A 17,723-nucleotide genomic window follows, 5' to 3' on the forward strand; every position below is an offset into this window, starting at 1 on the left:
GCCGCCCCGTTGTTATACGAGGAGCTGCCTCTCGGCGTTGGAGGCTGTGCTGAGGGCCGATTCTTCCACACCAAAGGCCGGCGCCGTCGTGCTAGACTTAGGATTTTATAAACTGCCTTCAGCCTTTTCTGACTTCTCAGACAAACAGGGCTTTAGGGGCAGCTGATTGGGTTGCAGCCACGCAGGAAAAGCTTTCACCATATGGTCATGCGTTTTGAAGGCAAGCAGCACGAATAGAAGCACAGTGGTCCTTTTCAAAGCACAGTTCTGAGGGCTCAGAAAATAATGTGATTCATCTCTCTGCTCTTGAGAATTGCCAATCAAGATTTTAGCGTCTCTCTCGGGTTTGTGCTGCACTGCTTATCCCAGTTATAGGAACCTGAGTTTCCTCCAAGTCTGGTTTGGATGAAGTCCCCATGAATTAGCTACAGCCATCCTGTTGGGTGGATGCTTGCATATTTCTGTTCATGGCAAAGTTTCCTACGTAAATACTGTGAAAATGAAAAAAAAAACCAACACTTTCGCTAGTGCCCAGTGGAGGGCAGCAACAATCCAAAATCAAACCCCTTCCAAGATAAAAAGACCCAAACAAAAGAAAAACAAAAACCAAGAAAACTAAACCCACACAACCCTTTCCTTTCAATCCAGTCCTTAGTGAGACACAATCATGCTGCCAAGCCACTTTCACATAAAGCACAATGTCGTCTTTATGTTTTGACTGGATTTCTCTTTGTGGAAGAAAAAGAACAGCGCAGCCCAACCACATAGCTAAAAAGGCAAGACAATGAAAGAACAAAATATGAGGATCCCCCTTTGAAGTCATAGATACAGTTCAAAGCTGCAGGCACCAAAAGGTTTCATCGATGCTTTAGAAAGAAAATTCACCTCGCTTTTGAAACTGCCGCATTGCTGAGATCTTCAGACAGATCAGGGTCAGGTTTAATCACTCTGAACTTGCTCTAACTGGAAACAGAAGGAAGCCCAGGTGAAAGTACCTCCTGGTTTAAACAGGCAACACAGGTGATGTTCTTTTCAATCAGCTGAAATAAGAATGGGGTAAAGTGTTTAAACACATAGCACATGGTAACTTACCTACCTGTGGCAGCAGAGGCAGACTGCTGTTGGGATGGGAGGCACTTCAGCTTTGAGCTTGCAAGCTGCAGAGCTAGAATATCTTGTTGTGCAGCCAAGAGGTGACAAATCTGGGCATCTTAACTCCTTATAGGAGGACTTGTTCTTTCCTTTCTGGAAGGCCCCAACCTGACTCACATTTCACAGAGAAAGCAGGGGAGCTGTGCAGCATATGCGTTTCAGGGCATCCCTTACGGTTTGCACCCAGAGGGCAACAACAACACTGATCAGAGAAAGACAGCACATCTTTATACTCTGCCACCTCAGTCAGTTATTGGATATGTGAGATGTACAGAACAGATCTAAGTCCAGGCAAAGATCCTCCTCTTTCAACATCAGGTCTTGCTGAGAATAGATGTGGTGAAATCTGGGAGATAAGTGCTCTCTCAGGTTGCCTTTCACTTTTATTGACAAAAGCCTCTTCATGCTAGAGCTCTATTTGTGCTTTGAAATAACTGAGTGAACCAAAGACACGTAGTGGTGACCTGATTTCATCATGCCTCCAAAAACTCAAATCCTCAGCAAGAGAACTCAAATCCCTCCCACAGTAACAGTTCGTTGGATGTTGAAGGCTAAAATAAAGCATTTTCCACAGAACTTTTGCAGTTCTATTACAAGCTCACATTCTCACACTTGCTAATGTATAATTTCCAAAATATGCTTCTCACTTTTTTTTTTTAAGTCAGCACTAGAGACAAAAATACAACCTAGTTTTTATTTTTAAATATAGTTTTGGTGATGAAATAACTTCATAGTTCTCAAAACCAAAACAGATCGACTTCAAAGAGGCTTTGCTGCCATTCTGCTGAAATGCTTCCACGCTGCCTGCTCTCCTCTCACAGCTCTGAGACAACATCTGAACTAAGTCACTTATTCAGTGTATGCAATAGTGAACACCATGTGCAGTTAAGACCTCTCACATAGCTATACCCATAAATAAGGCTAATTTCGGTATTTTCCCCCACCTAAATTAACAGATGTATGCATTTTCTACCTCCTTTCTTCAAGCCTTTCCAAGAAGGCCAAAATACCAGATCACACCTCCACGACTCAAGCTGCTATAAATTCTCACTTCAGAACAAGTGTACCAACCATATTATTTTAATTTAGCTTTTAGTATATACAGTAACACTCAAAAGTGTGATAAAAACCCCAAGTAGTATTTTTTTAATTAACAGCATGTGATACAGACAACGGAGATAAATAAAAAGACTTTTTACAGTTCCCCTTAAACATGAACTACAGTTAAGAGGCATAGGCCAAAGTTTGCTTGTTACTTGAATAGCACAGCAGAAGGGATTTTTTTTAAATGTGCTGCAAGACTTTCTTAGTACAACAATACATGCATTTCACTGCATCTCTTAAAATTGTTTTGGCCCATTATTACTAAAAATTTCTTGTTTTCTAGCTATTATACCACAGGACCTGTATTACAGAATGACATACACATCCCAACATTCCCCACCCCCACCCACACCCCCCCAGCCCTCCATAGTGGTTATTTCAAAGATAACTTGTCTTGTTTTAAAAAGGTATTCAACACTGGTGAGTGTTTATACTCTCTTTTTTGATGCAGACATAAACTGCCACTAGCTTCAATAAAGCAGCATAAGCATCAAGAGAATACATGCTCCTGGGCTCTGTCTATGCGAAATGCCAGCAGAATCCTGGTCAAGGGAGGGGATCCCTGATCCTCTGCTCAGCACTGGGGAGACCAAACCAGCAGTGTTGGGCTCTCCAGTATAAGTGACATGGACATACTGGAGCTGGTCCAGCATGAGCCATAAAGACATAGGAAACCTACAGTGTGAGACAGAACTGGGATTGTTTAGACTGCTGAAGAGAAAGCTCAAGGGCACCCACACATACCTGCCAGAGGAGGTAAAGACGATAGGCAAGGCTCTTCTTGGTGCCCTACAGAAGGACGTTAGGCAATGAAATAGAAGGAATTTCATTCAAACATTCATTCATCAAGAAAAAGCTTTTAGTGGGAATCCTTCTCTCTGGGATGGCCCGGGCAGCCTGCTCTAGCTGACCCTGCATCAAACAGGGCAGTCAGACTGGATGATCTCCAAGCGAGCAAAGGGATTTTGGTAGTATATGTGGCTATACACTTAAAACTTGCAGAGGTGGAATGGGGAAAGGAGAGAGAAGATGATACTTCCAGATGATGAGGTTATACATTTATATTCACACACACACACACACACAAAAAAAAATAAGTGTATACCACAGTGGCTATAAGATGAGAAGAATTCTCTCTTTCCTCCCTTTCTCTTACTCCTGCCCCAAACAAAACAGTAAGACAACTCAGGACAGCCTGGTACAGTTGATAATATAGACTTTAGAACACTATTACTGAATCCTGGGAATTGAGCTAATATATATAGACCAATAAGCAAAGCAGAATTAGACCACAGCTGTAAACATACACAAATTGGACCTCATGGATTGAGCTACAGCAGACATAAGAGCCTCAGGAGATAGAGCTTCTGCTTGAATCAGGCTTTCAGTAACTTCAGCAATACAATTGTCAAGTTTAACTGGGAGTAATTCTAATACTGGAACAGGTTCCTAATTTAATTGATAGTGTTACACTGAACTAAACGGTTCCTAAACTATTTTATAGCTACTGGGGAATTGGCACCAGAACTTCAGGAGTCAAGATAGTGTATTTTTTGTATGTGAGACAGATTTTTTTCAGCATGAGGGAGGCCAGAAATGACAGGAAGGACACTTAAGACATTAATGCAAATCAATGGGAAAGCTAACAGCATTGCTTAATCTTCTCTTGCAAATATTTTAAGTTGTTCCTAGACTACGGGCATGTCTATTTTCATGGAGAGGGGTGCTGGAGAAGGAAGGGATGTGGACAGAGGGGCCCACCTCTGTACTGCGGTCAGGAAAGCTAACAGAGCACATTCTTGTACTTTTGAATTCTATCTCAGAAAGCTCAGAAGTAAAGAATGCTGTACTCTAAATACTGCACTAAGAACAACTGTATTTCTCCCGAGTGTGGGTTCACAAGTAGGAAGAGGAAATAAGAGTTTTCTTTTTAAGGTAATAAGCAATAAACCTCAAAGTCTCACAGATAAAAGCTACTACAGACAAAATTACCACAGTTATGAATTAGAGAGCTAAAAAGGCTAGTTAATAAAGAAAGACTATTTCCAAATGAGACAGTCAAGGATTTAATCAGGCAGCTAGTACCCATTCGTATCATAAAAGAGCACCCTTCATACTGAATCATATGAACAAGTAATCTGGGACTTCAATATACACAGAGCCTAATTCTGATTTTATTCACTGTTGTGAATTTAGAGTGTTTCTAATGACATCTGTGTTATATCTGCACACAGAAATCAGAACTTCCCAAAGACCAGGGCACCTTGGTTAGTGTATGCAAACTGAAAACTTCTATATGCAGTTACTAGTTGGCTTCCTTCACAGGAAACAGATTAAAAACCAACCCACACACCATCAACTGCAGGGCTGGGTGGTGAGCTGGCCATCATTTTGGACAGAGAGAACCTTACCCTAAACTGAGACAACTTTCAGCACAAAAAAGATAAAAATTCATTATTTGTATGAAACGTATATTACAAAATTAAAATGGGGATTCAACAAACTGCAATGATATCTACAGCTACATAGTATGAAAAAAAAAAAACAAATGAAAGCCATATAAAACCAACAATGAAAGTGTGGTTCTTCTTTCAAGTAAAACTAAAACAAAAATAAAAAAGAAACCATGGAGATTTAAAAAAAAAAATCTCAGAAGCAGCAATTACAATTCTCTCTGTAATACCACACCATTTTCATTAACTTGTAATATTTTAAAACTGTTAAAGACACCAACAGAACAATAATTTCAGTGGCTTCATTTTTGTTTTTTGTTTTGAATGGGCCCAGCCCACATCTGCAACCTGTACAGACATGCAGAACAGGAGGAACTCACAATTATCATTTAGAACAGGTGCTGGAACGTGCCATTATTAAATGACAAGGAACATGCCAGTTGTAGAATGACAAAGAAAATGCCTTCAAGTTGTCAACAGACACATGTTACTGACTGCTAAAGGGCTTTTAACATTTTACGTGGAAAGGAAAGCTGAAAAACCAATCCTCCAGAAGACCAGCAGCAGTCAGCACATACAGAGTTCTAAGCTCAGTAATTTCTAAATTGTCTTTAATATGCAGGCTTATCTTCTCCACAAGATACCAAAGCACTGACAATTTTGGTTTTATTTAAATACTTAAATGTCTTCTCTCCCCTCCCCCCAATTTATACTGAAAGTATGTCTGAAAAAACCTGCAAATGCACTCCTTCTGAACAGAACTTGTGCACAAGTCAGAGGTGCTTTTTGAGCTACCTCCAGGAAATCAAAGAATGTATTTAAAAAAAACACTAATCAGCAGCAACCTGCTTGATTTGTCATTAAGTCAAACCTGACTAGCTTCACAGTTGATGAGGTTAGTCTTTAAAGTGATATTTCACTAATTTCTTCCTAATGCTTTGCAGTAACACGTACTGCCCAGTCCTGGGCTCCTTGCTCCAGCAGTTTTCTTACGAAGTTCTGCAGGAACAATGTGTTCAGATTTAACCCAAGCCCAAAACAAGCTGCTTAGTGCTTTGTGCGTTTGATACTCAGAATAAAGGGAACGTTTTTCAATGTCCATGAAGCGGGAATAGTTAAAGAAAATAAAAATTCCAATTCCAAGCAATCCAAAACAAACTAGAGCTCAGTTACAGGTGCTTTCACAGTCAATAAGCAGATCTTATTTCTGATATTGAGAATAGATGACATCGCCCTATTTACATCAACCTAAGTCAATAGTAACTCCATTACCTTCAGTGAATTTATATCAGAAAAGTAGTGTAACAACGTAAGGTAATTAGTATTAAATGCTTTGAAGCTGAGAAACCATTTTTCCCCCCCAAAACACCAGCAGAATGTTTTCCAAATGCCCATCTTGGTTACAGTAGGAACAATAGCTTAACGCCCATGATCTTCCCCATTAAAAAAATAAAACCGACTATAATTACCCCGCATCACAGTATGTCTATATCACTATGTTTCCTTTCTTTTATTATTTGATGTCCATATGAACTTCTACAGCTCATGCACAGCATTTAGTTGCAGTAAGCTTTGAAAACAGAGCCTGATTCCTCATACCTTTCTGGTTTGTGCAAAAAGGGTGCAAAACACTGTATGTTTGAACTGAAAGACATTTATACCCATATTTACACAAGTATATCATTAAGAAGGGGGTAAAGTACAAAAGAAGGTGGGCTCATAGGATGCAAAAGATTTGAGTTATCTTTCCATCCTGGTTGGAAAAGTCCAACCATCCTCCTATATAAAAAAAAAGTAAAACATTGTTTCATTAATAGATAAATAATGATCATGTAGCACCTAATGTGGCATTTGTGCAACAATTTTACTCTGTTAAATTAAGAGTTATAGCCAACAGGGTTTCAGATTTTGCAAACAAAAGATTAAACTCATTGAAACAAAGCCATGTTTTCAAAGAGCTACACCATTAGTGTTGACTGCAAAGTAATATGTACAAAAGTAATTTTGCTCTATAAAGTATGACCAAGGTTAGCAGGAGTAAAAATATTCATATGAAAAAAAGGAATATGTAACAGTCAGTACAGAATAATGGGAAGTCTGTTGTACTACTCCAAAGGGTTTAGTAGAACTAAGGAAAAAACTTCACATTTCCCACACTATTCCTGGAACTTCTGTAGTTTTCACAAAGACACCTTTCCCCCCCACAACATTGTCAAATATCTACGTGTACAGTAATTAACTGCAAGAGCTTGACTATGAAAGGATCTTCAAAAACCAAAATTCTGGCTTTAGAATCCCCAAAGTCTTTCATAACGTAATTGATTGCACATTTTTTAAATACATTACAATTTGCTAAATTAAGCCAACCACTCATTACCTCATCAGTACAGCCTGCACAAAGTACAGTTTATTTATATACTTATATTCTAATCTAACACCAGCTGTCAGCATATTTTATATTACATGTGGTATTGCACTTTTTGAGTGGCACCTCGGTGTGTGTTTGGAAGTGAATGAGTTGAAACCCCGAAAGCCCCAGACCTTTGGAATTCACTTCAAGTGCTGCCAATCTAGCAAGCTTAAAATGTTAAGGGGAACATCACCCTCAGAATTATGGGTTTCACTAATTTAAAAAAAAAAAAAAGAAACAACCTTTTTAGTAGTTAGAAAAACAGTCCTTCCTGAAGTTGTGCATGAGGGCAATCTGACATCCTTTTTACTCTGAACAGTTTCAAAAAAGTGGTGCCAATTTAATTGATTGCACACATCATAATTGTGTTGGAGGACAACAACTAGATTTACAAATACATATTACACACACAAAACAGACAAAGCTATAAAATGTTTGGTAACTCCACATGCTTTGAGCTAGCCAACAAATCTGCTGCATGTTGAACTGCTTATTATTGATCATATTGAAAATTTAAAGAGCTATTTCTGATGTATCAGTTACTGGATTAAACAACCACTTCCAGAGCGGAGGAAGAAAGAGGAGAAATGATGGACCCAGAAGTTGAGGGTTTAAACACACGTTCCTTGAATAGCCAGCATATCATTTCAGTAATGTGAAGAGTGTTGTCCTAATTTTTAGTTATTTTTAAAGAGTCTTAGGCCAAGTTCACCTCTGGCATTAGTGGGTGTGTCTCCCACTATTTCAATGGCACTTGTGTCCTCTTTCACCAGGGCTGAATTTGGTCCTCTAACTGGTCACCTTCAGTAACATTAAGGGAAGTGGGAGCCTTGGACAGATAGAACTGGGCTGCAAAATTAAAGGAGTGAATATTGGACAAATCATGTAAATAAAGAATATATATTAATAATAGTTCCTATTATATAAATAGCCTTTATAAAAAAATAATCTTTCAATAATCTTAATAACTCACCTTTTTTAGGTTCTTGGAAAACATGTATGAAAAAAATCTATTCAGTTCAAGTTAGATTAAAGCAAACCTAAGATGAACACTACAACTCTTTGTTGCACTAAACCCAATTCTGACCATTCAGTTTCCAGGGTAGTCAGTTTTGGGGGATGATAAGAAAAGTTTCTTTGTGAAGGCATGAATTGCACCCCTAGAAATACTGAGCAGAAGAAACACCATACTGAATGGGCCTATTTCCCACTGTTTTCTGAAACTGTGCAGATGACAGACCCAGAAATCAAAGGATCATCTAAACCCCATGTATGTTAATGCCTCTGAGCACATTTAAAAGGCACTGTCCTCTCACTATTTTTAGATCTTTGAGCTTAAACTCCTTCCCTTCAAATTACATTGTATTTAAATAACTACCACTTGAACTTTCTTTCAATGCTTCTCATTCCAGCGTAGTCTCTACCTGCTGTACCAGACCTAAGGTAATATGTGATGGACTCTATATTCATGCTGGCACTATTTTCTTTTTCCTTCTAAATAATCCTATCAAATAAAAAAGGAAACATTCTTCCCAAGTTTACCTTTTTGGGCTTAAGGCATAACATGAAGTCACACATCATACTAAAGCTTAATTTTTGAAGTGTACAATTTTAGTGCTATCTGAAACCCTGTTTTACATTGTTTTTCAACAGTTGTCTGAACAGTTCGTCTTTTTTCTTGCCATAAGTTCTAATATCATTCATGGTTTGTGCAATTCCTATGCAACCAGTCTTTGCTGCTAACAGGTATTAACAGTGTAGTACCCACAAAGCGGGTTATTAGTTCTCATTTTCTTCACTTGCACTTCAGTTCAAAGCATGTTGCTTTATTGTGTGGAAGATCCAGTCCATTTTTGTTGTCCAGCCACCATGGTGAGCATCATTCATTTGCTTCATGAAGTACTCAAGAGCTTCCTGCTCAGTTTTGTCCAATGCAAGGGTCTTTCGAATGTACGCAATATCGTCAAAGGACTGCAGTTCTGGCATTCCTGAGCCAAGCATCATGGAGAAGAGATTTATGAACAGATTGGCATGCTGCCGAATTGCTAGATAAGCCTTATAACACATCTCTTGAAACCTAGAAGAGATAGAAAAAAACCACACCCACAAAAAGACAGCACTCAGTATATTGCCTTGTTAGACGCATTTTCTTTCTCACCTCTAAAAAGATTTTGAAGCAACTACATACAGATAAAAGGTATTCATAGTTTAACAAAATCCAACAAATGTTAAGAAAGACACTCTTATCTTTCTTCTTAGATTATTTTAACTACTGTAAGACTTAGTGGTGGTCAGACTGGTACAAGAGTCAAAATTTCTAGCCTCAATTCTCAATTTATGCAAACGTTCAACAACTCTAAAGGGGTACACAGAGACATTTTACTTATTTGTGGTGACATTCCAGATCATAAAGCAAGTTTCCTGATCAATTGCTGTGAACAGTGCTTCCCTGGTGATCATCAGGGAGAGATACACTTCTGTCCCACATTTCACAGAAGTTACTGTTCATCCTTAGCTACTCTTCAGAATGCACTGAATACAGGAGCATTTGCTCTCTTACAGCACTGAGAGAGAAATATCTGTTTATGTGAAACAATTAAAGGTCACCAGAATTGCATTTTATGTATAAAATTCTCTGGAATTTAAATGGTTTTAGAAAGGAACTTACCTTTCAAACTCCCTTGTTTTGGTGCACTCTTGGGCTCCTTTACTAATCACTATTAAAAAGTCCTGTGTTAAGACAAAGGGCACACGCTCTCTTTTGTAGCCAAATTTCTTCTTCTTGTGGTCAAGGAAGTGGCCAAAGTCAATATGAAACAGCTTGGAAAGACAAAAGGTATTTTAAGATTAGTAATTCCTCGTTTAAAGGATGTAATTGTAGAATTGCTCATCCCTCATTTTTTTTTTTTTAAACAAACATCAAATTGACAGGTTATATTAGACTATGTACTTGCAAAAATAGATCTTACTTGTCCATCATCTTTCACCATGATGTTACTGTTGTGGCGATCACCAATGCCCAGTATAAAGGTAGCAACACAGTAGCCAGCACAAGAACGTGTAAACAAGTCAATAGCTGCATCATACCTATTGAAAACAAAGAAAACATATTGCTACATATACTCCAATAATATAAAATTATCAATTCATTTATTTAAAAGGTATGAACCAATTTTACCATTTTCACTCAATGAAGTAGAGTTTCTAGACTTTACTGAAGGAAAAGTTTCTAGACTTTACTGAAGGAAAAGATTCAGCATACACTGGAAATGGAAGTACTTATAGTTAAGCACAGGGAACAATAAACAAGCTGTTAAAATGACAGTCTGTCTTCTAAAGACAGCCACGAGATTTCACTTGGAGGAGGAACAGTTAAGCCACATTGCCTTAATTCTTCTGCCTTCAACTTGCTTTACTGTTGAGAAGTCATATGACTACTCAAACCCAGTAAATACAAAGAAAATACAAACAGGGCTATTAGGCAAATGAGAGCAGGGAAAAATACAGACTATTTCCCATTTGGATACATTTTAGTTCTCTTGAAGCTTCCATCAAAAAGAGCAAGTGAGCAAGGAAAACCCAGCAACAAGAAATCTCACATTTCTCCTTTGTTCTTGTCCTTGAGCCACTGATGCAAAGTATGGCTGTTGAACTGCAAGGCTCCCTTTAAGCCTCCTTTACACTGAATCTGCATGATCGTATGAGAACTTCTCACTACCTCAATGAGTCCCACACAGTCACCAATAGACAAACAACCGTAAGGCAACATCCTGTAAGAGAAAGGATTTTTTTTTTCTCAATAAAACATTTTAAAACAGCAAGCAAAAGGCATTGTTTTATGATCTTGACTAGTCAAGTGTTATTGTACTGACTTTAGGATATGAAAATCTGATTTAATGTTTTACAGGTGTGTTATATATTGTCACTGATTCTGTGAAAAAAGCATAATGGCCATTAGTCATGTAACATGTATCCACTGTATCCAAACACTGTATCCACCAGTGTTACTCTTTAGTTTTGTATCAGGATAAAATTTTTCCTTAAGCTTTTATTAATGCATTTTTGGAAGCCTTGGAAATCCATTGGATTCTCTTTTTCTTAAGAAAGCATGCAGGATAATTTGACAATATCTACTCAACTATATTAAAACTGAAATACTAGAGTCAGAATCAAAGCATTCAGAAAGTGAATTTTAGGACTTGTGAATTCTTTTGCAGAAGTAGCAGGTAATACACCGTGTTGCCAGCATGGAACATTCAAAATGAGTTTTCAAGTAGCACCTGAACATAATACAAAATTGTAATTGGAGTCTATAGTCAGCAGCATTATTCATCCAGATATTAATGGACTAAGTATACCCAAAAAGCCATTTACTCATGTGCTCTTCAGAGTTCATAAATTATTCTGTAATCTGTAAGTGAAACTCAAAGGATAGACTCAGTAACTTATTTGTTTTTACAAGCAGAAATTGCTTCTTATCCCCTTTTTCCCCTCCCCACAGTTCTCTGCCCCATCATCACCAAATCTGCATTTCTGTCAGCTGCATTTGAAACATTTTTTCTGGGAGAAGTCAAAGCAGTCTTATTCAAATACCAAAAGAAACAACCATTATCATGTTTAACGCTCTCTCTTAAACGATTTTGGAGAGAGTCATGCTTCTAAGGAAACTCTTTTCTCTCCTGAACTTTCTTTCCTTACAAGGGCAAAAGTATCTCACAATTGAGGAAAACAGCCTTCTAGCTACACTGGAACATCAAAGTTTTTTTGTGATTAAAAAAACCACACAACAGAAACAAATCAGCAACACTTAGTTTGTTCTAAGAAACTGGAACACCAGTGCAATGGGTAACCAGCAGCGGAGCTAACCGCTGGTGCTGCCATGGAGGTGAGCTTCTCCGCTCCGGTTTATAAGTTGTTTATTTGCTGAAGACTATAAGTTTGGTAACCTGTTCAAAGCAAATGCTACAGATACCATCAGCATGGTGGCTCATTTGTGTGATGTCTGGTAGCCATTCCTGGTATGTAGATCCCTCACAGCAACTTGAATGAGACAAACATTTTTCAAACGGGATTGTTAACTTCACAGAATCCAGTTGTTTAGCTAACTGAAAGTTATAAAAAAATCCTCTTAAAAATATACAAAAGCACTCATACTTACTGCATTTCACTTACTACCTTTGGGTAGTAACAAACCAAAGCATAAACCATTAGGAACAGGATTGCTTAAGAATGACCTCTAACACTTACCGAAGATCAAGACCTTGGTTTTGCCAGATGTTTTCCATAATTCTAATTATCTGAAGTGTCAGCATGTCTTGACGTAAGTCTGGAATAATCAAATAGATAAGACAGCAAATTTCATAACACAGAATACTGTCATATCTTATTTCTTTTAGAAATAACCATTTTTGAGTGGTCAAGTGAAATAAGGTTCGTATAAATTAATGGAGGTTTTATTCTCTCAAGAAAAGAATGGCTGGTAGGTAGGTGAAAATGGACATAAACTTGTGGTGATTTTAAAGCTGTTTAAAAATACATATTAAAACATAACAATGGAATTGTCATGTGAACCTTACCATCTCCATTTTTAAAGATTATCTCATTGTTCTGAAATAGCAATTCAGACATAATATCTGGGTTTTCCCAGTTTAACCACAGGGGCCTTTTCGCAGATGACATTATTCTGCACTCCTCAAGCCTATAAAAAAAGATATATATGAAATAGGGATATTTAGATTCTCATATCGTGTTTCCATGATACTATTACAATCTCCATTTTCTTCAAAATATTTGAACTGGTATCAAATTAAGTAATGCATGGGGAACTGAAAATCTACCACTGTTTTCATCTTGAAATTTATATTAGTAACTGCAATGCTAATCATTGGCTAGCCACAAGTGAAGAGTTAGCTACACTCATTTTTCTTTTGGCAGTGAGTGTTCCTTACACATGGAAAAAGGGCCACAGTTCCTACCATCTAACAGGAACAGCAAGCTATCATGTTGTTCTCTAATTTATTACATCACTGCACTGAAACTACTTCAACTTAAATAAACCCAATATTTAGTATGTTAGCATTTAACTGTAATGTTGTTGATGTTAACATTACTAAGCATTTACTTAATTATCTGGGTAAATTTCAGAACTGAAGACAATACCGAAGATTTCCTAGTTGATGAGCAGGATTAAGAGGAGAGATAAAGCCTTGTAAAGCATCCATAAAATCTGGACGTCTCATTTGTTCAACAAGAAACTTCATCTGCACCTAAAAGAAATTACATTCAGATTGTAAGAACACTGACTAAATGTAAAAGATGGTAAGAGTCAGGTTTCAGCTTTTGTTTTAAGCATGGTTTTGCACAGTTCCACTATCAGCAACTCTGCTTTGCCACAGGTTACACAAATCAAAGCTCTCAACTCAGGTTCCATTAGCTAAAGAGACAGACAATAGCAAAGTGCATACAAAATACTACAGCTTCCAAGATACTACCTAGTGAAGTTAGTAGAATAAATATGTTTCTAGTTAGTCCAGTAAAATAGTTCTAGTGATTCCTATGACTAAGTAACAAAAGTTTTGATGTGTGGACAGCTTAAAATACCTTCTGGGTCTCATCCTTCTTTTCCTGCTTGAGAATATCTGTGAGGTTAATCAACTTCTCCATAGCCTCCACCTGCCTGCTCAGATGCTTTAGGTACATTCCACACGCTCGACAATAGGACTCCAGAAGTAAACCAAACCTCTGACTTACAGTTTTATTGTGCATTTCAGACCTACACAGAGAGAAAGAACAGTTATACCTTTTAGACAAGACCAATTACAGGTGCCAAAAATGAAACTATACCTTTAACATCTTTCTGAAGGCTGCCTATGGGTCCTTCCCAGTTAAGTAACTTGTGTTGGCCTCCCGTAACTCATCTCATTTTGACTTAACTGATCAGCAGAATTCCTTACCTTTTATGACTAATCCAGCAGTTTTCAGACTCTTCCTTTTCTTTTGACCCCAATCCCCTTCTTGTTACATCCTGTCCTTCTCTAACTGTTAACTTTATTCAAAATCCATTCGTGTCAAAAAAAAAAAACCACAACCAAACCACTAAGTCTCCAGTTTCAATTCAAGTTCCAGCTTTCTAAACAGTTTAATCATCTACTGTCATTAATCCCAGGCTAGTTATTTTGTTCTTACCTACTCTCAAACTTCACACAATTCTACATCCCCTCATATAAGTTAGTCAGCCAAGTTATTCCAACATCCTTGGTCATTATTAAAACAGGTAGAAAGCAAAGATTTCTTATTTCTGTGTCTCTTTAGTGTTTCATCTTAGGACAGCATTTTCAGATGAGATCTGGATACAACTCAGAATGCTGAAATCTGAGTTATATTCAGCCTTTTCAACAATAGAACTTACAAGAACCCATGCTATACTTAATACAGAAAAACAGGGATATTTTGGCTATCAATCTCTGTGGTCTTTAATAAGGATATATGAACCATAATTTTTCAAAAGGTTTATCTGGTCTAGTTGTGTGGCTTGTTTTAGGCCTCAGCTATTTGTAAACGCAGAAAGGTGTTACAGCCTTCTAAAGACAAGTCTGCAGAGATAGGGATTTTTAAGGAACATTTTTCCACAGCTTTCTGGCTTAATTTCCGAAGTAGCTCAGTTTTGGAAAAAAAAATTGTTGGAAAGACTGGTGAAAGGATCTAGAACAAATCTGTCAAAAGTTGTAAGCAGCTAATAATACAGGAAGCTTCCAGCAATCTTAGACTCCCATGCTTTTAGAGTAACTGCTATTAGAGGAAAGAATCAAAATGAAGCAGATGATGTAAAGATTCATCTATTACTAATTTGCTTTAAAAACTGCAAGGAATGTATTCTGTTATCAAACTATGCATTCAAACTCTTAAAATAAAGTTTGCTTTTTATTTGTCAAGTGGTAATATTTTCCAAAAGAAGAGTATGTAGCATATGGAACTTTTCTTTTAAGCTTGTAGGAATCTCATCACTACTATTCATGATATTATTAAGCTTACTTTAAATGCCAAAAGAAGAAGTGTCCTATCCGTTGATTGGTCAGTGCCTTCTTGAGTAAAAATCTCACGAGTTGATTATCTAAGTACTGCTCATATTTCAGAACCTGGTTAAAGACAAAGAAAATTTGCAAGAAAATCAGCTGCGGTTATTGTTGGTGAACAGCATATAGAATAAGACAGTTAAATAGAACACAATTCAAGTTTGATATAAAAATTTCGTAGACTGCCTGACCGTGGTATTTTAATACGCACATTAGCATTTAAAGAATATCTGCTAACAGAGTGCAGACTGCTTTTATTTCAAAAACTTACCATCTGATGCTTCCCATACTGTTATCAAATATTTTAGCTTCAGCATGCTTAACATTTTAAAAAAGATGCTTCTGTTTGTGTGTCACCATATGCAAGACAGCTGAAACAGTTGCCTGTTCCAGTTGGTAGAACAGTTCTGCATCTCTGCAGAATTCTGACATTTCATACCAACACCAGAAACCAGAGCACAACAGAAAAGTAACCATATTTCATCTTTCAGAGCTCCTCCTAACGTAATTTGCATTGAAGACAGGATTCTTATCTTTTTCACGTCTTAACTTTTCTTGTATTTTAAGCTTGCATAATTATCAAATGTACATAAGGAATCAAGAATGTTATATACCTGTACTAGCTGGATTAAGTACTGAGACAGTTTGTCATCTGTTAAGTACTTCTCTAGACACCGAACTGCAAAGGCTCGCACCATTGGATCTGGATAATTACAATCCAAAAGCTCCATTGCTTGCTCTGGCTTGATTGGAGGCCAATCTTTCACCAAACAGTACATCTGTGGACAATGAAGTCCAAGTACATTACACATTCACACTGAGGAGGAAGACGTTGTAATACACACCCAATAGAAAGTATAACCACACAAGCTGCTGCTGAATATAAACTGTTTACTTGTCATTCCCTTCTAAAAAATAATTTGGTATTAGTGCCAGTTGACTTATTTTATCCACTCTAAAAGAACAAAAACAAAATCTCACATTGAAACAATAATCAGTAACATAACAAGGGTTCGAGTAATGCCACCAGAAAAAAGCTAAGACTCAGATTGAACTTAAGAATGAGAACACAAGACCTTTCCTGGAATAGGCAAATGGATTGCATAAAACAAATACAAAATGACCAGCTAGTTACAGTGGCAACTCAAATTATCTGTTTTCATAAGAACAACTTATGTTATTTTACAAAAAAATCCAGATTTTAAAGCTTCTTCAGAACTTAAAACTTCTTCAGTGACGTTTGTTTGTTACCTGAGCCACTTCATCTCTAGAATTCCATTTAACAGACAGAAGTAATTTGGGCAGAATTTCCGGGGTATTTACACAATAGTGTCTGAAAAAGAGAATGAAGGTTGTTTGTACAACATGTCATTTTTGTTTTGTGCATTTGCTTTTGTTTTTCCTCAGTACCTGTGGCTCCAGAGAAAGTCCTTCTCTTGCTCAGTGATTTCAGACAAAGGATCCCGTGTACATATGGCTCGCAGTTGCTCCTTGTCACTTTCTCTTAATTCATTGTCTCTAGCTATTCTGTTACTCTGCAGAGAGAAAGTGGTCCATAAACCCTCCTCATTGTACAGTCATATAACGTAGAAGTACTTTTACAGCGCAGGAACATTTATACGACACAATACCACTTTGTTGTTTCCTTCTACTATAAGCAAGGACTTACAAGTTTAAAATAGAGAAATTGAAGACTAGGCCTTTGATTTCTATAACTGCTTTTATTCACTGCTGGGACAAGAAGTACATTTCACCAGTCAGCTTTGTGGAGAAATAGTAGTTGGCATGTGATGAACAACAGCAGCCTAGCATGGCACAAAATGAAACAGGTCACTTCTGTCTCCAGTTTTGAGATTTCTAAGAACTGTTGAATGGGCTCAAAGAATCAGAATTGAAAAAGCAGAGTACTGGAGGGTGAGGCTAGGTAAGTAAAAGGTAGAACACTGTAGGAAAGCTTACATAACAGAATGACCAGAAAATATTAGCCAGAACTAGTGTAAAATACTCCTTAAAGAGCAGAACTAGCTAAAATTCATTTCAGCATGTATTAAGACTTTCTACTAGAACCAGCTAAGGCCAATGACAGATATTGATACTATACCTTTAATATTTCATAACTTATGAGTCAAGTTCAGTTTTCCTTCTACATCTCTCATTTCCTACTTCATATGATATGTTTTTTGCATTTGAAATGATGCAATCTCTAAAGTCTCCATGACAGAATCAACTACATGGCAAAAAAAATCTTAGACCACATTACGGTTTTTATATATAATACAACTGTAACAAACAAGTTTGACACTTAAGATGAAGCTTTTCCAAAAATTATATGCAGATTGAACAGTTATTAAAATTAACTCATTTTGACCTCTGTGCAATACTGACTTCGAACAAAAAAAAAACAAACACCAATTCTATTAATGTTCAAAATACCTAAATTATAGAACACTTCAAGAACAGAGAGAAAAAACACACAGTAATAATCTCCTGTTCTACGTTTTTCTCCGATTTCCACTAAAAATATACAAGGCA

The 17,723-nt window shown here is 37.2% G+C and overlaps 1 protein-coding gene across 1 annotated transcript in view; it reads right to left on the minus strand.

The window, feature by feature from the left end:
* Positions 1 to 2,430: 2,430 nt before the first annotated feature.
* Positions 2,431 to 17,723, minus strand: part of PIK3CA (phosphatidylinositol-4,5-bisphosphate 3-kinase catalytic subunit alpha) — a 30,692-nt gene continuing 15,399 nt past the window's right edge. The window contains exons 12-23 of the mRNA XM_003209194.4: positions 16,602 to 16,726; positions 16,443 to 16,524; positions 15,806 to 15,970; positions 15,151 to 15,254; positions 13,720 to 13,891; positions 13,279 to 13,385; positions 12,696 to 12,817; positions 12,367 to 12,445; positions 10,719 to 10,889; positions 10,089 to 10,206; positions 9,788 to 9,939; positions 2,431 to 9,196 (exon numbers count right to left, since the gene is read on the minus strand). Of these exons, the coding sequence (XP_003209242.1) occupies positions 8,926 to 9,196; positions 9,788 to 9,939; positions 10,089 to 10,206; positions 10,719 to 10,889; positions 12,367 to 12,445; positions 12,696 to 12,817; positions 13,279 to 13,385; positions 13,720 to 13,891; positions 15,151 to 15,254; positions 15,806 to 15,970; positions 16,443 to 16,524; positions 16,602 to 16,726 (1,668 nt within the window). The 3' untranslated portion in view covers positions 2,431 to 8,925. The remainder of the gene's footprint in view (positions 9,197 to 9,787; positions 9,940 to 10,088; positions 10,207 to 10,718; positions 10,890 to 12,366; positions 12,446 to 12,695; positions 12,818 to 13,278; positions 13,386 to 13,719; positions 13,892 to 15,150; positions 15,255 to 15,805; positions 15,971 to 16,442; positions 16,525 to 16,601; positions 16,727 to 17,723) is intronic.

Source organism: Meleagris gallopavo, chromosome 11 (genome assembly GCF_000146605.3).
Source record: "Meleagris gallopavo isolate NT-WF06-2002-E0010 breed Aviagen turkey brand Nicholas breeding stock chromosome 11, Turkey_5.1, whole genome shotgun sequence".
Classification (NCBI taxonomy): domain Eukaryota; kingdom Metazoa; phylum Chordata; class Aves; order Galliformes; family Phasianidae; genus Meleagris; species Meleagris gallopavo.